The sequence below is a fragment of the Acartia tonsa genome, chromosome 11, assembly GCF_053477335.1.
Source record: "Acartia tonsa isolate MP-2025a chromosome 11, ASM5347733v1, whole genome shotgun sequence".
Taxonomy (NCBI): Eukaryota; Metazoa; Arthropoda; class Copepoda; order Calanoida; family Acartiidae; genus Acartia; species Acartia tonsa.
Genome location: NC_137270.1, coordinates 4,055,255 through 4,079,050, shown reverse-complemented (window position 1 = coordinate 4,079,050; position 23,796 = coordinate 4,055,255). Strand labels below are relative to the sequence as shown.

Genomic DNA, 23,796 nt, shown 5'->3' with positions numbered 1-23,796 from the left:
AGGATGTCTCTTTGTACCGATGGATCTCGCTAGTCGCCAAACCGTTAACATTCTCATTTACAATGTAGCTTCTTACAGGGCCTGGGAAGGTTTATACTTAAGTTGGAGGAAGGTGCCGCCATTCTCCTAGATCATAAGATTTATTTTCATTTTTTATTCTTAAATCTACTATTAAAAATTAAGGGTCGAATCCACGCTTTTCCTCAAATGCCCCTTAAGGCCTCTAGTTGCATAACCGGTAGTTTTATATAAAGAAGAAAGTATACAAACATAGAAATCAATTAGTATCAATAGAAATAATCAAAATTCAATAAAGCAAAAAATCTTTTGCTCTGAATTGATCGAAACGAGCACACAATAAAACGAGGTTGACTTAGCAGGGCAATAACAATTTTTAAAAAGTTTATGCTTTTAACTTTTTCTTGTAGTCCAATATTTACATTTTTATAATTTACTGTAAACCTAGAGGAAAACTTGATTTGGTAATATTTATTTCTCGTATCGTATTATAAACGGATTTCCGCGGATATAGAATGTACAATTATAAGATTAAAACTAGTTTTTTTAGCCCCGTGGTGCCGAATAATTGTTCCCTAAATCAAATGAATTAGATAATAATATACTTTAATAAATATAAAATTTAATTAAAAAAAGTTTTAAAAATGTACGTACAGATTTTCTGAAAACGAATGTAGAGTTGCTACGCTTTCTTAGTCGCTCCTAATTGTTACAGGAATCATAATCAAAAGTTTAAAATCGATAGGACTAACATGCCTCAATACGGATAAATGGACTTATGGGCGTATATACCCTAAATTTCGCTTTACAATTTTTCAGCTTGCAGTAACAGTATTCCAAAAAGATTTTATGGTATAATTCAATAAATTAAAATTAAATATTCTTTTCGACCAGTTAAATTTTGAATTTAAGCATCAAATATTAGAAGATTTAAAAGAATTACAAATTTAAATTTAATCTTAAATTTGCCTGATTTTAGTTATAAGATTGAACATATTGTTTAATTTCCGTTATACAATTTCGAATCAATAGGATCTAGTGCAGTTTACGGTAAATGTTCCTAATTTACGGTAAAATCAGGGATCGGAAGCCGCGCGTAAGCCGCGTGTAAGCCTCACTGAAATCGTCATTTTATCACTATGAAATTTAGCTGGGTGTATAAAACTGATCTTTGGCAGACAATCCTTATTATTGAAATTTATTTTTCTGCTCACAAGCAGGTTTAAAACTGAGGCTTATGCGCGGCTGAGGCGCGGCTTCCGAACCCTGGGTAAAATGTTTCTGGTATCTCCAAAAATCTATGAATTTCTAAGTCTGCTAGCTGCCAAACGGCTGATGTACATGTCATGCCCGCACACCGTGTTTAGCTGCATTTGAAATTACAAAAATCTGGAACAGCCAAGATACAATGCAAATGCACAGCTAAGTTAAGCATAGTAACTGAAAAAAACGCTTAAATAATTATTTTTCTCCCAATTAGCATTGACTATTGCAGATTATTTTTGTGCGAGTATATGTTCTTCCTTTTGGCCGTTAGCAGCCTTTTACCGTAAATTGCATCTGATCCAATCAATATATTCTAGTCCGGATTCATTTTCAGCTAATATGCATCAAATATTAGAAGATTTAACCCATTAGTGCCGAGCGCCACTTTTATGGACCGATCGAGCTGAAAATCTCAGGGAAGCTTTATAATGGTAAAAACGGAATTCCAATTTTTTTGTTTTGCTCTAGTGGCGTGCACAGGAAAGTTGCAATAAAACCCGGTTCGGCGCGAGTAAAAAAACCTTGCGGCATTAATAACCGTTTTTGGCGTTTTTTGGTGCTTTCCCCCGGCATTAAAGCCCGTTTGCGACCTAAATACCCGGTTATTTGGCCCAAAAAATTAAAAATGTAATTTTTGAACGCCCAAAGTGAGATGAACACTTTTTAAAACTACGATACGATCCGTAATTGAAAACTACATAACCTCATGTAATTGATAGAGCTACAACTAACATACAAAACAATTTATATCACATTTAAGATTTTGGCTATAGGTACCACCCCTTTTTGGTTAATAAACCCGGTTTTTGTTGTTGTTGTAAAAAAGATCTATTAGTAAAACCGGGTAATGAAAATTTCAGACTTTCCCCCCATATGCCGAGCCGGGTCTATATAGAACGTAAAAAAACGATAAAAAAATCATATAAAAAATAATAATTTGAATAAAACGAATTCACAAATGAATGTAAATGCCAATAAACTTTAAATTTCACGAAAAAAATCACTAACTTTACTTCATAAACAAAAAAGTTAGGAGGGGTATTTTAAAATCACCTTGTTTTTCTTGGTTTTCAAATTTTGTTGAGCTATACCGGCAAACGGAAGTAAGCAAATCTGCCTGCTCCAGGGGGAAATGAAAACCAGGGTAGTAGAGGGGGGATTCATACTGAGAATGATGCAATCCTAAAACTGAGAACCGGTTTTTTCGGCATTTTCTGGAACCGGGCGTTAAAAGCCGGTTCGTCACTAATGGGTTAACAAGAATTTCAATTATCAATTTAATCTTAAAATTTATCATTTAAAGTTTACATAAACATGAAATGTGAAAATAGCTGCTTGAGGCCTATTAGGGCACTTTATATTTTTTTCAAGGGGGGGGGGGAGGGAGGGGGTTCATTTTTTCTATGGGCGATTTCTCTTCGAAGGGTGGTTGTACCCTCTAACAAACAGTTATAAACTTTCCAAGGACCTAGGGGTAGCTACATTGCAAAGGAAAAAAATATTGGTTCAACAGTTAACGAGATCGTTTGGTACAGACACACAACCAGACATCACCCCCCCTTTTTTTGTATTAGTTTTAAGAAGAAAAAGAAAAAAGTTTGGGAGGTAATTTTTTCCAGGGGCGATTTCTCTTGGGAGGATGGTAGTAACCTCCACCAAAATAGCTGTAAACCTTTAATGCCATATGGGAAGCTAAATTCTGAAGGAGAACGGTATCGGTTTAGAGATCCTACAGTAGTCACACAGATAGTCCGATCAAAACGTCTCCATAGTTGTTAACCCAACCAACAAGAGAACATGATCATAAAACTTTGAGGACTAGTGCAATAACATCCCTACCTCGCTGGTAAATACACCGACAGACATACACAGATCCTGTTACTTTATTATAGTGACTAGCGGCTACGCCCATAGAGGCCTCTAGTGGCACTTTAAATATTTTTGTTTGTTAAAGTCTATACGATAATTCTTTATATTACGATATCTCTTTATGTTACTTTGAATACTCCCAAATATTAAAAAAAAATTCAATTTTTTTGTCATTTCTCTTGGGAGGGTGGTGGTACCCTCCCCCAAAATAGTTATAAACCTTCCTGGGACCCATGAGAATCTACCCTTTTCAGGAGAACCCGATCGGTTTAGCGGTTAGCGAGATCCTTCGGTACAGACACACAAACATCCTGTTACTTAAGTGTAAGGATAATAAAGAGTTCTTGTTTGATTTAGGAGATGCAAATGATGCACATACTGTTGTTGATTGTGATCATGTTCATAATCTGTCAGAGCATAAAGATTATCCCAGATCTGTATGAAGTTGTTCAATGCTCTCTTGGTAAGTGTTTAGCAAAGCTACTCCATAATTCAAAATATTCGTCCGTAAGTCCGTCTATCTGTCGGAATCTTGATTTTTTGGTGTTTAATAGATCGGGGGGGGGGGGGGGGGGGCTCTAACTCGACACCTGGTGCAGATAAAGACGTAAAAAATTTTCTGGTGGTTCATGTGTATTTTTAAAGAAAATTACTTTTTCTAGTCATAGCGGCCAGACCGCTCCTTAGCCGCTTTTTAACGGCCAGCCGCTAAATTTTAAAACATCTGTAGAGCCGCCAATTTTGCAGCTAGGATGACTAAATTTTAGGACGAACTTTTATTTTTCATAACAAAAATATTATTTTTTTCTGATCATCGCCGAAAAACGGCAAATAACGGAAACCGCCATTTTCGGTGGTTACGGCGGTAAAACGGCGGTTGGCGGCGCAAATTAATATTTTATCTGTTTATTATTGCTCAAGGATTTACCAAAAAAATTATAGGTCTCTAGCTGTAATAGAAGCCACGATATTCATGATATATGTCTGTAGTAAAAGCCGGACAAAAATCGGTCATAAAGTCGGTCAGGGAGCGGTCAAACGGTCATAACACCACTTGTCTCAGAAGGTCATTGATATCTAAGTATTCACCAACAAAATTTTAGGTTTCTACCTTATACACAAAAGTCATAATGTAGAAATTAAGATTTATTTAGAATTTTTGCTAATTTTTTTTGCTACCCAACCGACTTTAACCGGACACCACGACCGACACAGACCAGATATCCTAATAAAATCAACTCTTGCCGACGTATAATTACTAAACTTAAAAAGTCATGAAGTTACAGCTCTCCATCTTACCTACAAAAAAATGAGATTGAAAAAACTAGAGGGGGGGGGGGGCTCACTATATGAATCAACCAATCAAAATTTAATAAAAGTTTCAAAAGTTGTTAGGCTTATAATTAAGAAAGATGTACTATAAAAATTTGGACACCAGTTAAATAAACTGCCCAAAGTCCCCTTCCTCCCTGTGAAAACCTACATTTTGAAAGAAACCCCAACAATTTTTTTATTTTTAGGTGATCTGAGAATTCCACATTGCTGGGAGAATCCTCCAAAGGTAAAAATTATTTTTCCAGAGATGGGTTTTTTAATCAAGAATGCCGCGTTTTTTCGACAATTTTTAGACCGGTCGTCTTCGTTCAATTAATCATTATTATGAAATTGTCTCGTAGGGTTTAAACAGAGTATACAACTTAGGAATTCAAAATTTTAAAATTTTTTTTTCAGCAATTTGTATAATGTCTAATACAGCTCTAAAAAGCTGCATTAATTAATATACAGCAAAAATGTATTTAAGATTATTTATTTTTCTTCTATAAAAGCCGTACCAACAAAAGCGAAAAAATTAAATAAATAGTTGTATACTCTATCTAAATTCTTCAGGGCTTTTCAAAATAATGATTGATTGAACGACGACGATAGGTCAAAAAAATGTCGCAAAAACGCGGCATTCTTGATTCAAAAAACCATCTCTGGATTCGGCAGCCGACTTTAAGCCTTTATTTTTATATAAGTGCCTGCTTATATATTTTTTATATCTAAAAGCATTTTATTTGGTGTAATTGGACGTATGTCTGTTTTTTCATACCTTATTTACTTTTTGTTGTAGGGAAAAATATAAGAAAACTATTATGTTAATCATTTATATAAAACTATTCTTTATTAATTAATTATTAATTATCAACATGAGATATATTATCAATGTATGTATCAATTATCTGTCTACATATCAAAAGGGATCTAAAGGGATAAGACAATGGCAGATGAATTGCTGTACATCCTTAGTACTATATACAAAAATACCCCTCCAGTATATAGATTATAATTAGGGTTTATAACGTTTTGACACTTAACTTAATAAACCAACCAATATAATTCGAAAAAAGAATTAAATGTTTTAAAGCCAACCTTTAAGCAAAAGTGTTAAAAAACATTTGGTATCAGAATAATTTTAAGTTCAATATCCCTCTTGTCCTGATTCTTGCCTAACTATGAATGAAAAAAGCCTATTAATTAAGCAAAGATTAATAGATAATAGTGAATTAATAATGCCTTATGTTGTATAACCTATATAGTTAAATAATATATGATTATGCTGTTACGCGCCGGCAGTTTCTAGGGCATGCCTGGGAAGGGAAGAAAATAGACAACAAAAAAACACCTCAAGTTCCCAAAATTGTTAAGCCAACGAATAAGAAAATGTTACTATAAAGCTTTGGGGACTTTATAATAAACAGCTCAATGTCCCCTCCCTTAATTGATCAACGTTTCATTTGTACATTTGCTATTTATAAATGTAAACTATATGCGCTATAAGAATACAAGGATGATAACATTCTTAAGTAGCGAAGCACAATAAATCATGAATGGCGGACATACATGCAAAGTGAATTGAATATCAGATGTTAAGTTTTCATAAAAAAAAAGAAATAAAGTCACGAAACTTTAGAGAATAACAGTATTTTTGTGTTTTGAAGTCTGACCGACAGACTGACAGACCAAGTAAATTATATACGGGATGCTCATTGGTACAGATAAACTTTACAAAAAAGTTCAAGTGTCTATATTAAATAGCAGCCGAGAAAATCATATTTTCATCACGGACGTACTGAGGATGGACGGACATAGTGTTTTATAGAGAAGCTTACAGCTTAATTATTAATATAATTCAGATCTATAATGAGACATTTGTAGAATATCAAATAATATTTTTACTGCATTACAAAAAGAGACCTATGTTAGTAAAAATATATTCTTTTTTTTTATTGTAAAAAGTAGTAGTCTCTAGGTTTTAGACTATTTTCGGTATCGTTATATCCATCTATCTATTCAAAACAATTATTTTGGTGCTTTCAAAAACTAAAGTACCCCTCCCCCTTTTCCTCTCTTTAAAATAAATTGAAAATAATTTGGGGGGGGGGGGAGGAGGGTTAATTTGCCTAACACTAATCCTGCAGATCCTATACTTGTATTGTTCTAACCCTGCGGAGCTACCAAGTACCCTATATAACCTAACCTGACCTAGAGCTGGTTCGTATCCATACTGAAAAACTATAGCATCGTATTACAGACAATTTTTCACAAATAATAAAATAAGAATAATGAAACAAAAAACAGTTTTATTAGCCACGAGTATCCAAAGGCTGGAACTAATAATTACTAATTTTAATATCCGTGGAAAACTTTCTGTAATATGATGCGATAAATAACTAATATCCGATCTATTGCAGGCGGTGTATATTTTATCTATGCTGTCCCATCTGGCTCTCTCCATTAACTCCTCGGCTAATTTCTTTGTCTATGTTGCTTGGGGATCCAAATTCAGGTATTGTATTATCCTTATAATAAAGTAAAAGGATGTTTGTTTGTCTATTTGTAACCGCTGAACCGATCGGATTCTCCCAACAGGGTACCTTCTCATAGGTCTCCGGAAGGTTTATAACTATTTTTTGGGGGGGAGGGTGTTACCACCACACCACTCTTCCAAGAGAAATCGCCCCTAGAAAAAATTACTATTTTTTAAGCTAAAATAAAAATGGGGGGTTTTGGGATTTAAAGGGCGAATATAGGTTGAATATGATGTTGGCTTAAAATTTAGGTGCAATTCTATACTTTTAGAATATCTATGCCAAATTTTTAAAATAAAAAAATACCTTAAGTAAATATTGCAATTTTCGTGTTCACTTCAATTTATAAAAAATCAGATAACCAACAAAATCAGCATTTTTATCCTTTAAAAGACTTTATTTGACTATTTTGCTTAAGTTTGATTGGCTATTACATTGGCATGCATCTTAAATGATAATTTAAATGTTTATTATTTTAGATTATATACTATTTTATTAAATTTTTAAAAAGCATAAAAATAATTTGCATAAAAGTGCGTCAATAGTATTGACTAGGGTAAATAATACATCTTAAAGTTTATTTTCTGTACAAAGATCATTGATTAATTCTGGATGATATAAATACCCTAAGTACGCATTTTTCAACACACACACACGAACCTTACACGGCCACAAAAAACAGGGATTTGAAATCATTCTTCCTCCAAGAAAAATTTTATCAATTATTTATTTTTACTTTTTACATTATTTAATGTTTTTTTTGGCACCATCCCAGTTGAGGAGTGAGATTCTACCCCATACGAAAAAATAACCCCCCCCCCCCCGCCATCTGTCAAAATAAACCCCCCCCCCCCCCGGCATCATTTGATTTTGTACCCCATCTTAAATTTTGGTCCCTGTAATTTTCAATGTTTAAAACAAAGCTTGGTGGTAATAAACTATGAGTTAAAGGGGTAAAATATTACATATGGGGTAAGTATATAAAATATGGGGGACAAAAATCACACATGGAGGTCCAAAAATTAATATGGGGTCATTTTTTCATGATGGGGGTAGTTTCAAGTGCTTATATCTGGAGAACCGTAAGAGATAGAGGCCTAGTTGCTTGACTGTGGTAACTCAGATTTACATAAGGAAGCCATTTATGCACATGGGTGACCAAAATTTGATATGGGGTATTTTTTTCATGATGGGGGTACTTACAAGTGCTTATATCTGGAGAACCGTAAGAGATAGAGGCCTAGTTGCTTGACTGTGGTAACTCAGATTAAAGTAAGGAAGCCATTTATGCACATGGGGGTACATAAATTAATATGGGGGTCATTTTTCTATGATGGTGGGTAAAAATTGAATATAGGGGCCAATTTTTTATGATGGGGTTTGGGGTTGAAATTAGGTTAGGTTAGGTGAAGTTAGGTTAGGTTAGGTTAAAATGGGTTAGGTTAGGTTAATATGGGTTAGGTTAGGTTAAGATGGGTTAGGTTAGGTTAAAATGGGTTAGGTTAGGTTAAGTTTGTTAGGTTAGGTTAAGATGGGTTAGGTTAGATTAAAATGGGTTAGATTAGGTTTAGTTGGTTCATGTTAGTTTAAAATTGGTTAGGTTAGGTTAGGTTAAGTTAGGTTAGTTTAAGATTGAGTAGCCCTGCAGAGTTAGGGTCTCCTGCACAGGTTAGGTAATATTGAGGAGCCCTGCAAGGTTAGGGCCCCCGGGGGGCCCTAACCTTGCAGGGCTCCTCAATATTACCTAACCTAACTTAACCTAATTCCCTCTCCACCATAACAAATGGCCCCTATTTTCAATTTTTACCAACCATCATGAAAAAAGAAACCCCCAACAAATTTTAGTACCCTATGTTCATTAATGGCTTCCTTATGTAAATCTGAGTTACCACAGTCAAGCAACTAGGCCTCTATCTCTTACCGTTCTCCAGATATAAGCACTTGAAACTACACCTATCATGAAAAAATACCCCATATCAAATTTTGGTCCCCCATGTACATAAATGGCTTCCTTAGGTAAATCTGAGTTACCACAGTCAAGCAACTAGGACTCTATCTCTTACGGTTCTCCAGATATAAGCACTTGAAATTACCCCCATCATGAAAAAAATACCCCATATCATATTTTGGTCCCCCATGTTCATAAATGGCTTCCTTATGTAAATCTGAGTTACCACAGTCAAGCAACTAGGCCTCTATCTCTTACGGTTCTCAAGATATAAGCACTTGAAACTACCCCCATCATGAAAAAAATACCCCATATCATATTTTGGTCCCCAATGTGCATAAATGGCTTCCTTATGTAAATCTGAGTTACCACAGTCAAGCAACTAGGCCTCTATCTCTTACGGTTCTCCAGATATAAGCACTTGAAACTACACCCATCGTGAAAAAAATACCCCATATCATATTTTGGTCCCCCATGTGCATAAATGGCTTCCTTATTTAAATCTGAGTTACCACAGTCAAGCAACTAGGCCTCTATCTCTTACGGTTCTCCAGATATAAGCACTTGAAACTACCCCCATCATGAAAAAAATACCCCATATCATGTTTTGGTCCCCCATGTGCATAAATGGCTTCCTTATGTAAATCTGAGTTACCACAGTCAAGCAACTAGGCCTCTATCTCTTACGGTTCTCCAGATATAAGCACTTGAAACTACCCCCATCATGAAAAAATGACCCCATATTAATTTTTTGACCACCATGTGTGAGTTTTAACCCCTTGCTTCAATTTTAATATCATAGCATTGGTTGCTACCCCATCTGTGTTTTTCAACCAATCATCATGTTTGTTGACATCCAGAAAAATGTATATTATGTAGTTCAATAATCTGCCACTAGATGTTCCTATTTCAAACAAACTATTGTTTTTTTTCTTCAATGGAGCCAAATTTTTATCTTAAAATATTAGGTAAAGTAAAGTATTAGAATATGTTGGTGATTTAGTATAAAAAAAGTCTTAAAAGAGAAATAAAAAAAATAAATAGAGGCATTTTCAAATTTTATTCAAAATATAGGAAAATATAGAAGAGTGAAAGGCATAGCTTCACTACAGTGGAGTATGGTAGCTTATGCTACCCTAATATAAATTCTTTCGCGCGAGGCTCACCTCGCAAACCCCTCCAGACTCTCCCCTCCCTACCCAGATTTTATTTCCCCTTCTGCCAATCATTCCCCCATCTGTCAAATCAGATCCCACCTTCCAATCCTGGCCCCATGTTCCTATTTAGACCCCATCCTTCATTTTTGTCCTCTGTTCAATAATTTATCCCTTCTCTGACATTATTTTGTTTCTCTTGGAGAGGTACAAAATATGAAGATGGGGATAAATTAACATGATGGGGACAAAATCATAAGATGGGGTAAAAATTTCATGATGCCGGGGGGGGGGGGTTTAATTTTATAGATGGCGGGGGGGGGGGTTTATTTTTTCAGATGGGGTAGAATCTCACTCCTCAACTGGGAACTTGCCGTTTTTTTTTAACTTTTAAATATTTTACTTTATATATTTTGTATGAAGGTAGAAGTAAGGTATATTTACCCCTGATTAGTTGGTTTCCACGTTATTGAGACTATCATTTAACAAAAGCTTTTTAATTCAACCTTGCTACAAAGCCTTGTGTGATGCTAGGGTGTTTGAGTTCTTAGGGAACCACACTAATTACATAATATTATCTTCGAGATAGACAGGTTTTAAGCTATGAACAGACTTAATACAATTGGATATGTCAATATCTTTAAGTTATTTATAATCTATGGAATGGCACGGTTTTTTTGAGCCCATGTCATATTCAACCTATATTCGCCCTTTAACTCCCCCTTTCTCAAGTGCTCCTAGAGGCCTCTAGGGGGCGTAGCCGCTAGTAATCCATATATATTAGTACTTGGATGTTGCACCAGATTATAATCTACTCTAAAAATTATTGTTCGCAGTTGGCTAAAATAACGATCCTTCTCATCCCCTTTACTTCATCCTCTTCTCTTCTACTGGATGAACAAACTGATCATTAAATGAGGCTCACTACCACAACCTAAATAGATGATAATTTTTCTCCTGTAATAATAAAGACTTTCTTTTTATATCCCTTGTTGTAATAGTTTACGCCTCATACATTATACATATTAACACACACCTCAAGAAAAATAGACAATAAACTTAATCTAAGGTAGGGATCTAGAGGGTTTAGACATAGGCTGATAAATCGATGTACATTCATCATGATAATAGACAGAATTAAACCTTGTGTAGAATACAATTTGTGGTTGAAATGCTTGGACACTCATATTAATCAATTAAAATTCAATAAAAGTCCCCAAAGTTAATAAACCAACTAATAAAAAAACTATCCTATAATATGAATTAGTAAGCGTTTTTTGTCTGTCCCGAAGGAGCTCGCTAACCGCCAAACCGATATTGTTCTCCTTTACAGTAAAGCTTCTTATAGGTCCTGGGAAGGTTTTAGGTAGAGTGTCTTCACCCCCCCCCCCCAAAAAAAAAACAAATATTTTTCTACTCTTTTGAAACTCAAATTTAAAATGGGACGAGGTAGACTTTTCCCCCTCCTACCTTAAGTGCCCCTAGAGGCTTCAAGGGGGGGGGGGCGTAGCCGCTAGTATAATAAAAACAGCCAAATGTCCCCTCCTCCCTATCTGATGCTTATGTTGATATAATAAACAATTTTGACAGAGATGTCATAAATGAGAATAGGAGATTATAAAAAGAACATGATAATTATGATGAATTAGTCTGGTCTCGCAGATATGGCCTCCAAAGCAAACTATTTTGCCACCAAATATTTTCCTAAATCATCATTTGTGTAAAAGAATCCGTGCATTTGTTAAATATAAAGTAGTACAGATTTCAATAACTAATTAAATTTAAGTCTTGAGATGGTTTTAGGCTAATTATTCGCAATCCCCTAACAGTTCGAACACAAAGTCTCAAATGGGTGCAGTCTTTATTAAGGTACAATTAAAAAAATTCTTCCCATGGGTAGTTGGAAGAAGAATAATCATATTATTCAGTTGTCGTATCCTTGCATCGTAATACAGTATTAATAAGAATAATGTCATGATACTACCACATTAATACACATGGATTTAATATTATATGGATCTTACACCAGATTATCATGTACTCTGTTAAGGCGAAACTTGTTGCTGGCTAAAATAATAATTCCCAAATCACTTCTTTTACCCTATTACCTCCCTTCTTATGAAAAAACTGACCAATAATCGAGCTCCATGTTAGCAAGCTAAATTATGACAGTTTTTCCCGGTCATAATATCCATGTATATTTAATATCCATTTATACTTCTTGTACAGTATTTATAACTTAATAAGAATATTTTTATGATACAATTATATTAATTCATCAACTTATTACACCGCATCCACTATTGAACTTAGAAAGTATGTCTTAAAAAAATGTAGCTGCTATTAAACTTATATATTATTGTATTTTCAACAATAATATGTTAAAAATGTTTTAATTGCATCATGTTTTTTTTTATTTTTATCACAAAACACGACAGAAAAGTAACAGGATGTTTGTCTGTCTGAATGTACCTATGAACCGATATAATTCTCATTGGTCCTTTGAAGATTTGTAACTATTTTGGAGCAGGGTATCAGCACCTTACACCCATAGAAATAAAAAAAACTTTGCAGTCGAGAAAGTTATCCTATTCTAAAGAACTATCAATGAAAAAGAATAATGTCTAAGTACATTGCCAGAAATAATGGACCTTTTCTTAAAATAACTAAAAAAATTTTAATTTTCAGGAACGCGTTGAAAAGACTGATAACTTCAAAGCGCTTTTTTTCGAGGTGAGTTGCTAAAAGCGAAGCTTTTCTATAATTAGGGTCGTTACACCATTCCGTCACGGGTAGCTCTTTATGCAAATCAAAATTATGTCGAAAAATTTGCGAAAAAATGGATGTCAAAATATCTATAATATTGAAGCTCTAACATAAGATGGTTGGACAAACGACATTAATATTTGTCAGAACTTATTTTATAATTGTATATGTTGAGTTTTCCAAATTGCTTAAATACAGGACTCTGTTAAAAAACAAAACATCGAATGAATAGGCTGATTATTTCATACAAATTTAATACAAAGTCACCCACCCCTCCTTGTTCAAATTTAGCTTTTACCCTTAACGGTCGGTGTGGGGGGGAGGGGGTCGGTTTTTTCCTTCTTATTTTCTGTGTGTGAAAGATAAAGAGCCCAAACTGCGTGACTTTTATAGTATATATGGGTATGACAAAAAGAAAAAATAAGAAAATTACAGCCGTTTGAAATTTTTAAGTAAAAAAGGACCTAAAAACAAGGTTGTTAAATAAAAGGGTGAAGGAAAATTTACTTTGACTCACTTAAGGTCGGAAATTCATTATCAAACAGAAGACTTGAACAAAGAAATTTAGCCCTCTAGCTCTAATAGGAACTGAGATAATTAGGGGGGGTTAAAAAGAAAAAAAGGACCTATAAGAAGTATTGTAAAGGAAAACCATATCAGTTTAGCAATTAGCAAGATCCTTCGATACAAACACATACACACACATCTTGTTACTTTTATATAAGGTTAATGCAATGTTTGATTGTAGTAGGTCCCCAGATCATCCAGATCAAATGGAGATGAAAATGTTATCCCACACAATGGCTCTTTCATCCAACGGTAAGTAGCATGGACGTCCACATGGTGGGGTTAACTCTTTTAACTCCCCCCCTCCCCAATTTTTTTTGAATATATTAAATTATCCACCTCACATTGAGACCGCCTTTTTTTACCCGCTTACAAGGGGAAAGTTAGGTTAGATATTGGGTAGCCCCGCAAGGTAAGGTAACATCAGGTATAGGCCCCGATGGGGTTAGGCATAGTGAATTCCCTTTTTTAATTTATGATAAATTTTGATTATTTGAAAGCAAAAAAATTTGAAAACCAGGGCTTGGGTAGGACCTACGTCACCTAAATTCAGTAACAAATCAGAACCTTAATATTTATTTCTCGCATCGTATTATTATCAGCTTTCCGCGGATATAAAATGCATCTTGGGGCTAAAAAAATGGTTTTCAATTTATGATTGTAAATTTTTATATTCGTAGACAACTTAATATAACACGAGGCTAGACATAGTTTTTTCGAATATTAGAAAAGGAATTCCTATTTTTTTTTCTTTTTCTAGGTACAACAAGACGAAGTTGTCAACTGACCGTGACTCACAAAATTTCTACTACCAGCCTTATCCCTCCTTCTGCTACTAATTCACCTAACCTAAGGTATTTTAAGCTGCAATATATTAAACTATTATCACGAAACCTTATATGTGCTCCTATTTCTATTCTACTAGCCCTACCCCTTCTTCAGCTAATAATTCACCTAATCAAAGGTATGTATACTTTAAGTTGCAATATGTTAAACTATTATCACGCAACCTCATATTTGCTACTATATTTATTTTACTAGCCTTATCCCTCCTTCATCTTATAATCATTTAACCTAAGGTATTACTTTAAGTTGCAATATGTTAAACTAATATCACGCAACCTTATATGTGCTAATATATTCATATTACTAGCCATATCCCTCATTAAGCTACTAATTCACCTAACCTAAGGTATTTTAAGCTGCAATATATTAAACTATTATCACGAAACCTTATATGTACACACATATATATTTTACTAGCCTTACCCCTCCTTCAGATAATATTTCACCTAACCAAAAGTATCTATACTTTAAGTTGTTAAACTATTATCAAGAAACCTAAGATGTGCTCTACATAATTATTAGAGAGGCAGAAAATCTGGTGTAACATCCAAATAATAATACATCTACTATCTACATATTTTTCTGTCTATTTATCTATCTACATATCTACATTCATAAGATCAAAGGGGAATTTTCAATCTACAATTTGATAAAAAAAAGAAAATATATTTCTTAGGAACAAATTAAAAAAAGTAGTATATTTCTTACAGGATAATTATATAAGCAATTTTATGTATATAAAAAGAAAGAAAAGGGGTGAGACAATTGTCGGTAAATTGATGAATATCCCCAATGATATTACACAGAATTATCTCTTCTTTAGATTACGATTAGGTTTTGAAACGTTTGAACACTCAACCTAATGAATTTTCATGCAATAGGATTTATGAGATGGGTGAATTGACATTTCCTACACTTTCACCTCCCCCCCCCCCTGCCTATCGATCACAAAGACACTCTTACGCTTGCTTTTTTTTAAGGGGGGGGGGGGAGGGAAATAGTTGAAGGAGCCCCAACTCATGGCCTATACCTGCGATGTCCTAACCCTGTACCTAATATTCCTAACCTTATGGAGGCTTAGAGTTAAAAAAAAAACAATCAACCAGTCCCAATTATTTTTTATTTGTTTCAAAATAAGTGGCGGGGTTGATTGGATATTTTGAGGAAAACTGCCGATTATATTCTAAATATCTACTGTGCTTTTTGACAATTAAACAATTCGTTTATCTCTTTTAGAATACATCAAACTGACACAATAAGATACGCTGCCTCTAATTGAGTCATCCTTGTTTATATACATGTGAAACCATCAGCTCAAACTTAGGTAATAATTGTTTTTTTTTTGGTAGCAAAGCTACTCAATAATTCACTTTGTCTGTCCATCCGTCGGATTGTCCATAACGCAACTATTCAAGATAGACGGCTGATTCGTTATACCTATTAAGAGATATAAGTTTTCCGGAATTTTAATTTAGGGAGTAGATTTGAAATCTGCATTAAATTTTAAGGATTTTTTATAAAATTCGTTTTTTGTATAATTCTTTATCTAAAAGCGGAAATACGTTGTAAGTTAATTAATTTTGACCAATAGGATAGGTGGATTTTAAACTACCTGCGCTCTAATTGGTTGAATGATGTACGACATCCAATCAGAGCGCAGATTTTTAAAATCCACCAATCACGGAGGCCAAAATTAATTAACTTAATTTGTATTTTCGCTTTTAGATAAAGAATAATACAAAAAATTAATTTTATAAAAAATCCTTAAAATTTGATGCAGATTTCAAATCTACTCCCTACATTAAAATTCCGGAAAACTTATATCTCTTAATACCTATGAGCATCCAGTGTGTAATTGACTTTGTCCGTCTGTCTGTCAATAATGCCACAAAAATACTTGAGAAAGGTTTCGCAATTAGGTTCTCCAATATGTTTATATTCTTGATTTTAACAAATCATCAAATGCTCTTTAAATCTCCTTGCATGCAATAAACGTATTCCCATCCATGGTTTTTTTTGTAATTCTCTACTTATGGATGTTGTCATCATTGTTTTTTTTTTGCATGAGTGTCTGTCTTTCTGTTTATCTGTCTGTACAAACAAATATTAAAATAAAAAGTTAAAAACTATGAAAATCCACGGCCTCGACTTTTCGGGGCTTACAAAACTTTCAAAACTGGTTTTAATCTTAAAATTTTTCTTTTTTAATTTCCACTGAAACCTGTCTACAGAAAGTTGAAATTTATAACTATTGTAACTATTTCAGATTGTAAGTAAGAAACGCGAAGAAAACGCTTCTACTTCACATACTTGATACTGAAATAAAGAAGATAAACGTGAATCCTATCTAACCAATAACTTAGAAAAAAAAACCTTTGTCCATTATTGTAATACTGTAATTATTGTAACATTTCATAAAGTAACAGGATGTATGTTTGCCTGTGTGTCTCTCTGTGTCGAGCCGATATGGTTCTTCTTTACAATGTAGCTTCTTATAGATTATATTTAGATATCTATAACTATTTTGGAAGAGGAATTGCCCATAGAAAAAATGAACCCCCCCTCCTCCCCAAACCCTACCTCAAGTGCACCTTGAGGCCACTAGGGGCGTATTCGCTAGTAAAATTTATTTCCAAATAACAAAATACTCAAATTTTTATACTAAGGAGAATATTATAGTTTTATTTTTTCGACAAAAAAAAACAAATATAAAAAAATAATCACAAAACCTAGTAACTAGAATTTTCCCCTACAATATAGGATAGGTTAGGTTATAGTTATCAAATATAGCCCCAAAGGTCTATGGCTCCCGCAAGGACTAGGCTTAAAGAACAAAATTATAGGAAAGGTAATGATATGAAATTAAATAAATATTAATTCAGACTAAATCAATCTAACAAACAAATTAATTTTAAAAACTAAAGATTTAAAGTGATAATATCAAATAAACAAGGATGACAACATCCATAAGAGCGAAGTACTGAAACGGTAGAGCAAACGGACATTGACACTTGTATAGTGTCAGAACTGAATAATCAGAATATAAAAGTATCGAAAGAGTCGAAGCAAAATTGTAAGTAAATTTGTTGAAAAACTGCTTGATACAGGATAATGTTTATGGACATACTTACATTTTTCGGACTTGATTATAGAGTTGCTTCGCTTATACTATTGTTCTTTGTTGTCCCAGGAATTAATAGACCAAAAATCAGATCAAACGGATAATTAGATCACATAAAAATTTGTTGTTAAAAAAGTAGAAAAATCAACATGTCTAAAATGGACGTACGGACATTCTGGTAATGATTATAGAGTTGCTACGCTTTATAAATCGTACCTAACTACTACAGGAATCATCATGCAAAGTTTGAAATCGATAGGACAATTCTAACATGCCTAAATTAACGAATAAAAGCTATCTATCTCGGACGGACGTACGGACCGACCCTAATTATAGAAAAGCTTCGCTTTTAAAAAATATTTTTGTTAATATATACAAAAAAGCTCAATATTATGTTGAATGTTTATTATATAATCTATTCCTAATAGATAAAAAGTGTAGATTTAGTTTCACAAATTTAAAAACTTTTTTGAAACTGTGCTTTTATTGGCGGCTACGCCCCTAGAGGCACCTCAGAAAAAAGGGGGGAGGAGGAAAAGTCGACCCATTACATTAAATTTTACGGTTAGTTTTTTTCTAGGGCGATTTCTTTTAGACTAGTGGGGGTATTTTTCTCAAAAATAGTCAAAAACCATCACTGGGGCTATAAAAAAAGCTTAACAGTAGAGAGGAACCGTATCGGTTCAGCGGTTATTGAGACAGACATCCTGTTACTTCTAGATTAGAAAATACAAAACACTGAAAAACCCTAGCAGCCTCTAAGCGCGTAGCCGCTAGTAGATTTAGATATGACAAGTATATGACAACTAATCAATCTTTAATTTTAATAAAATTAATTTTAAAAAAAATTCAAATCATATTCTTTTAAACAATTGTTTGTTGAGGAAAAAAAGTCTTTTAATCATAAATTTTGTAAAATGTAAATATTTATCTAATTGAAATAAAAATATAGTTAATGACTTATATATATTGTTACTATCTGAAATGTTTATATTATAATAAATTGAATAATAAGCCTGTTTATATATTTTTTTAAGTAGCGAAGTTATTCTTCACGTTTTAAGTGTTTGGCTTTTATTTCGTTATTAAAATAAAGGAAGAGCCAAAAAATGCGTAGATTTTAAAAAGTAAAATTGTGAGGCCTGTGTTAATGGTAAAAAAAAGGTATGCATACCGCTAGAACCGCTATGAACTCTAGTTATTGGAAATATAAAAACGATTCCTGTGCTACAGTTTTGGACCTACGTGTTAAAGTGTCCCAACTGACTTAAAACTTGACTTAGGAGTAACAATGTAAACATTTTCGCAAACCCTTTCCTTAACCTTTAATGATTTACTCCTAAGTCAAGTTTTAAGTTAGTTGGGACATTTTAACACGTAGCTGCAAGACTATGTGTAGCACAGAAATCGTTTTCATATTTCCTACAACTAGACTTCATAGCGGTGTTATCCGTATGCATAACTTTATTACCATTAATACAAGCCGCGCAATTTTAATTTTAAAAATCAAAAACCATGTATTGCAAACAATTTTCCTCGAATAATAAAAAAAATCATATAAGATTAATACCAGTTTTAAGGGATAGGACAAAGAACGATAAATTGATGATTTTCCCTCCCTTAATTTTCGTACATAAATAACCTATAGCTTATTGACTAGTTTCGCTTGTGAATGAATTTTTTTCACATACTGCAAAATTTTAATATAAAATTTCTGTAAAATTTTAATATTTTCTCGTTCTGACTGAAATCAAATGAAAAATATTTACATCTATTGAATTAAAATTTTTGTGAAAATACATAGCATGTATTCAAGTTCTGCAAACAACGAACGTTTTGATTGCACATCCTTTATATATTAGTTTTAACCGGGCAAGACAATCATTTGTGACTGTTCATAGGCCAAGACCATTCCAATACAATATTTGTATTTAGAACTGTTAGTAAAAATGACTATATTGAGAAGATTTACAAAGTGTCTGAAAAAATCAGCCATGTGACGTCATGATAAAATGAGGTAATTTTAGGGTTTTCTTTCCCACCTCTCCTCTCATTCCTCATTTTTATAACGCCACATGGCTGATTGTAAACTTTGTAAAGCTTCTCAATAAAATCATTTCTACTAACTATTATAAATACAAATATTGTATAGGAATGGTCTTGGCCTATGAAAAGTAGCAAATGACACTTTTTGTAAATCGTTTCATATTGAGATTTAGAGCCCACAATGCGTATGAAGGTGCTTTGACTTTTGTGTCGGAACCTAAATTGGGACATAGTGCATTTCATTGATCTAGGTTAGGTAACATCAAGCAAATATTATTTATTTAGAATTTTGAACAAGTTTGCTTTTATAAAGTTCTTCATAAAACCACTCCTGAAGTGAGTTGATTCATGGACATTTTTATCAGTTGCTTTGCTAAGGTCACGGAAATTCAGTCTTAAATAAATCATATATAGAGAGGTTTTATGAAAGACTTCGAATAAGCAAACTTGTTCAAAATTTTAAATAAAAAAAATAATTGCTATTCTTGTCATGATTCTGCTGTAACTCCTAGCGGATGAAAATTGAACTAAAAATTCAAAAATAATTTTCTCAAAAACGGCTGCATTTTAGATTTTATTGAAAAGTGAAATGAAGTTACCTAACCTAGGGTAATGAATTTAGGTTCTGACACAAAAGTCAAAGCACCTTCGAACGCAGCACTTGAAAATGTTTTTATTTTTTTCTAAAGGCAATTTCGCTTTGAGGGGGGACTTGGTAACCTCCCCCAAAATATTTGTAAACCTTTCCTGGATCTGTACGAAGATCTACCGTAATGGAAAACCATATCTGTCCAGCGGATGGAGAAATCCTACAGACAGACAAGTAGTCATTCTGTTTTATATAAAGATAGTTATGTAATTTAGTGATAAATTTGGTTCACTTTTCTCAGGGAGTAAGGGAGGGGACAATGGGCAATTAATTCAATATAAGAGTTATCAAAGAAATGGCAAAAAATCCAGTTTAATCCAATAGATTTGTAGGAAATTATAAAGGGATTGTTAATTGAATAATAGATTTCCATAGCGTCATGTAAAGTGAAATCACAACTTGTTTTTGATGAAATATATTGAGGTTTTTTGGTGTGATTTTTATATTAAAAGATTATTGGACCCGGCCAGCTGCTAGCAAGAATATGACTGCCCCTTTTTATTCTGTTTATTTCCCTGCAATAATAATTGCGTTGTTACTCAGCATTTTCTAATATTTGATTGTCTAATTCTATGAATGTTAAGCTTCTCTTTTACGAATACAGTCATCCTTGTTATGGTAAAAAATGCTGGAGGAAAAATGTTAATTTCAACAAATAAAACATCTTCCATTGCCTCATACTGGCAAGGCTTATGTCCATGACACTCTATACGTCAGTTCCAATAACCCAAAATAGCTAAGGGTAGACTTTTCTCTCCTTTTCTGTCGAATCACCAAGGTAGGTAGCAATGCTTTTCTATAATTATGGTCTGTTAATGCATCCGTACGTAACGATGTGCTCTTTTCATCATGTTAGATTTTGGTCTTTTCATCATGTTATATTTTTACTATCTATTTCAAATTTTGGCAACGTGATTCCTGCAATAGTTAGGTACAATTCAGAAAGCGAATCAGTTACAATCAAAATGCCAAAAGATCCATTTAGAATTTATTTTTTTTTATTTTTTGACAATAATTTATATATGATGTCAGTGCTTTTAATGTAAAATTTGATATTTTATTAATTTTTTAAATCATGAATAGAATACTACTACAATAAGGTTGAAAAGAAACTATGCGATACAGGGGCGTGCAGGAGATGGGGGACGGGGGAGTAGGCTGGATATACCCCTTTTACCCCCCTAAACAAGGGACTACGTCACTACACCTCTCTAAAACATCAATTGGGGTTAGGTAAAAATATCAACCCCCCAACTAAAATTTAAGGTGGGGTGGTATATTTTTACTTTAATTAAATAACCAAAGATTTTAAAAGATCTAAATTTGTTAAATGTGGGTGTAGTGTGTGGTATTTGGCGACCCTGAGCCATGTTATATGGGAACCCTGACCTCGGTTCGGAGGAGGGCCGAGGGCCCTCCACCGAGTACCGGGGGAAGGGGTCCACCTGACCCCTCCCCATGCTTTAAAACTAATTATAGATTTGACAGCCGCATTATGGCTAATCTGCATTGTTTGGTTCCCCCACCCCTTTCCAGGGATGGGGGATAATTGTTGTCTATTTTGATTAATGTATGTATAGTTATATTGATTTTGATTTAGTATTGATTATTCCAATCTGTGTATTTATTATTTGTTGTATTATAAAGCAGTAACCTTTAGACTCTGAATAAAGTAACATCTGAATAGATTCTGTTTGTTATTTGGTGATAGCTAGAGAAGCCCAGCTTCTCTATAATTATATGTGTCCACGTCTGTTCGCACTGCCGTAGTCATTTGAACTTGGGTAACGGCCATTCAACCGAGGCCGTTACCACAACTTGGTGACAGCAGTGTGAGATTACGGCAAACACAAGTGTAGAGCAGACACGCAGCTGAGACTAAGGTACTCCCAGCAGTGAAACTGGCAAAACTGACACAAGCAACCTGAATTACCCACCCTGGATAGCAAGGTCTAACTCTGTATCCGGCAGTTGTGGAAGTGAGAACCTTAGTAACCTGCCTGAGTAATAGTATCCAGCCGGCAGAAGACGGTCCCCACCCTCATGCGGCCAACCAAGATTGACCCAGAGACTTGCCGGGACCTGGCCCGGAACCGAGTCTACACCCTGCCAGGCAAGACCAAGCCATTGACGTTCCAGCTGAACCACCCCCTGTTCTTCACCCTTGATATGGTGGGGGCGCTGGTAAACAGCCCCGAGGGGTGGGTTGTGAAGGAGAGGACGTCCACTTTGAAGGCCAGCTGTACCGCAATGAGCTGGTGCTCCAGGAGCGAAGGCTGCTAGTCAAGGAGGAGACCTACGTAGTCGAGAACGGACGGGTGGAGTCCCAGTCCGACCACCTGACCTTGGCGTGTCCCCAGTCAGAGCTGTCCTGCATCACCGGAGAGGCCACGTACGTGTGGGACCACCTGGGAAGAGATTGCCCCTTGAGGCTGATCCGCAGCCTCCAGCCCAGCCTGGTGATGGATGCATTCTTAGTGGACCATCAGGCACAATTCTTCATTAACATGACTACCCCCACCTCTATAGTGAACTGCGACTTCGAAGCCCATGCCACCAACCACCCAGCATTGTTTGTGGCAGCCGACCCGGCCGCGGCAGCGTTGCCCAGAGTATCGGCCAGGGACGTGGATGTCCCCCTCCAGGCCCAGATAAACGCGGCCTACATCGGATTCACCCTGGAGACTCGGATGCGAAGCGCAGCAGCAGAAGAGGTGGCGGCCAATTGTTGGAAGCTCCAGCAGTTAGACCCGGCGCATCCGGTGCGCGTCCAGGGGAGCACGTTCTCCATCTTGAGGGGAGATGTATTGCTCCAGCTTACCTGCCAGCGTAATAAGTACGTGGTAAGGGAGAGCAACGAATGCTGGGACAAGGTGCCGGTGGAGCCCACCGGATTTGTAGATGCCGTGACAAAGGTGTACAGCAGTCACGCCACCAAGATTCCCTGCTCCTCCACCTACCCCCTAACAGTGCACGCCGAGGAGGGGTGGATAGAGCTAACTCCAGCCCCTAAGAAGAGGCCGCCCCCGCTGGAGACACCCAAACAACTGCTGACCGAGCCCCTGGACGACTTTAGCTCGGGAGGGTTGTATTCCCAGGCCGAGCTGAATGATTGGCAGCAGCTACTGTCGTTTCTGGCATATAAGGCCACCATGCTGACCGGCCTGTCGTACGGCTCCTGCGTCCAGCAGGGAAGCTGTTCAGCCACAGGAGACCATGGCATAGTGTCCTATAATATCGACAGGCTGGCGGAGGAAGGGGAGGAAACCCTGGATGTCTGGGCTGGATTTAGACAGGCCATCCACGAGTGGGGAGATGGCGCAGCCATACTGTGTTTGTTGCTGTTGATTCTCAAGCTACTGGGGGACTTAACCATTATCTCCCTGGCGGCAGCACAAGGAGGTGTACGTGCCGCCCTGAATGCGATGTCACAAGTCTTCCTGTATCACCCAACTTTGTACCGCAAGGCCTTGGCCAGGGCCAGGGCCAACCACGCCAAGTCTCGAGACTTCTCAGTGGACTGGGATGCCATTCCTATTGGCCGGGAAGCGGCCGAGGAAATGGTGTCTATGAAGTCATCCGATAGCGGGAATGACCGCCCAGGCAAGCCTGGGCCACACTCTGGAAACGTAAATGGAAATCCCCGTGGCCCCTCGGGAGGCCAAGCTGCCGCCCAAACGGTAAACCTTGTAGCC

The 23,796-nt window shown here is 35.5% G+C and overlaps 1 protein-coding gene across 2 annotated transcripts in view; it reads left to right on the top strand.

Annotated features, from left to right (window-relative positions):
- Positions 1–17,002, top strand: part of LOC145332735 (FMRFamide receptor-like) — a 36,550-nt gene extending 19,548 nt beyond the window's left edge. The window contains exons 14-21 of one of the 2 annotated variants that reach the window (XM_080177779.1): positions 3,511–3,616; positions 4,674–4,714; positions 6,888–6,982; positions 12,795–12,839; positions 13,621–13,691; positions 14,200–14,293; positions 15,522–15,609; positions 16,552–17,002. In XM_080177779.1, the coding sequence (XP_080033905.1) occupies positions 3,511–3,616; positions 4,674–4,714; positions 6,888–6,982; positions 12,795–12,839; positions 13,621–13,691; positions 14,200–14,293; positions 15,522–15,564 (495 nt within the window). In that variant the 3' untranslated portion in view covers positions 15,565–15,609; positions 16,552–17,002. The remainder of the gene's footprint in view (positions 1–3,510; positions 3,617–4,673; positions 4,715–6,887; positions 6,983–12,794; positions 12,840–13,620; positions 13,692–14,199; positions 14,294–15,521; positions 15,610–16,551) is intronic. The other variant, XM_080177780.1, reaches the window with a different exon arrangement.
- The last annotated feature ends 6,794 nt before the right edge of the window (positions 17,003–23,796 follow it).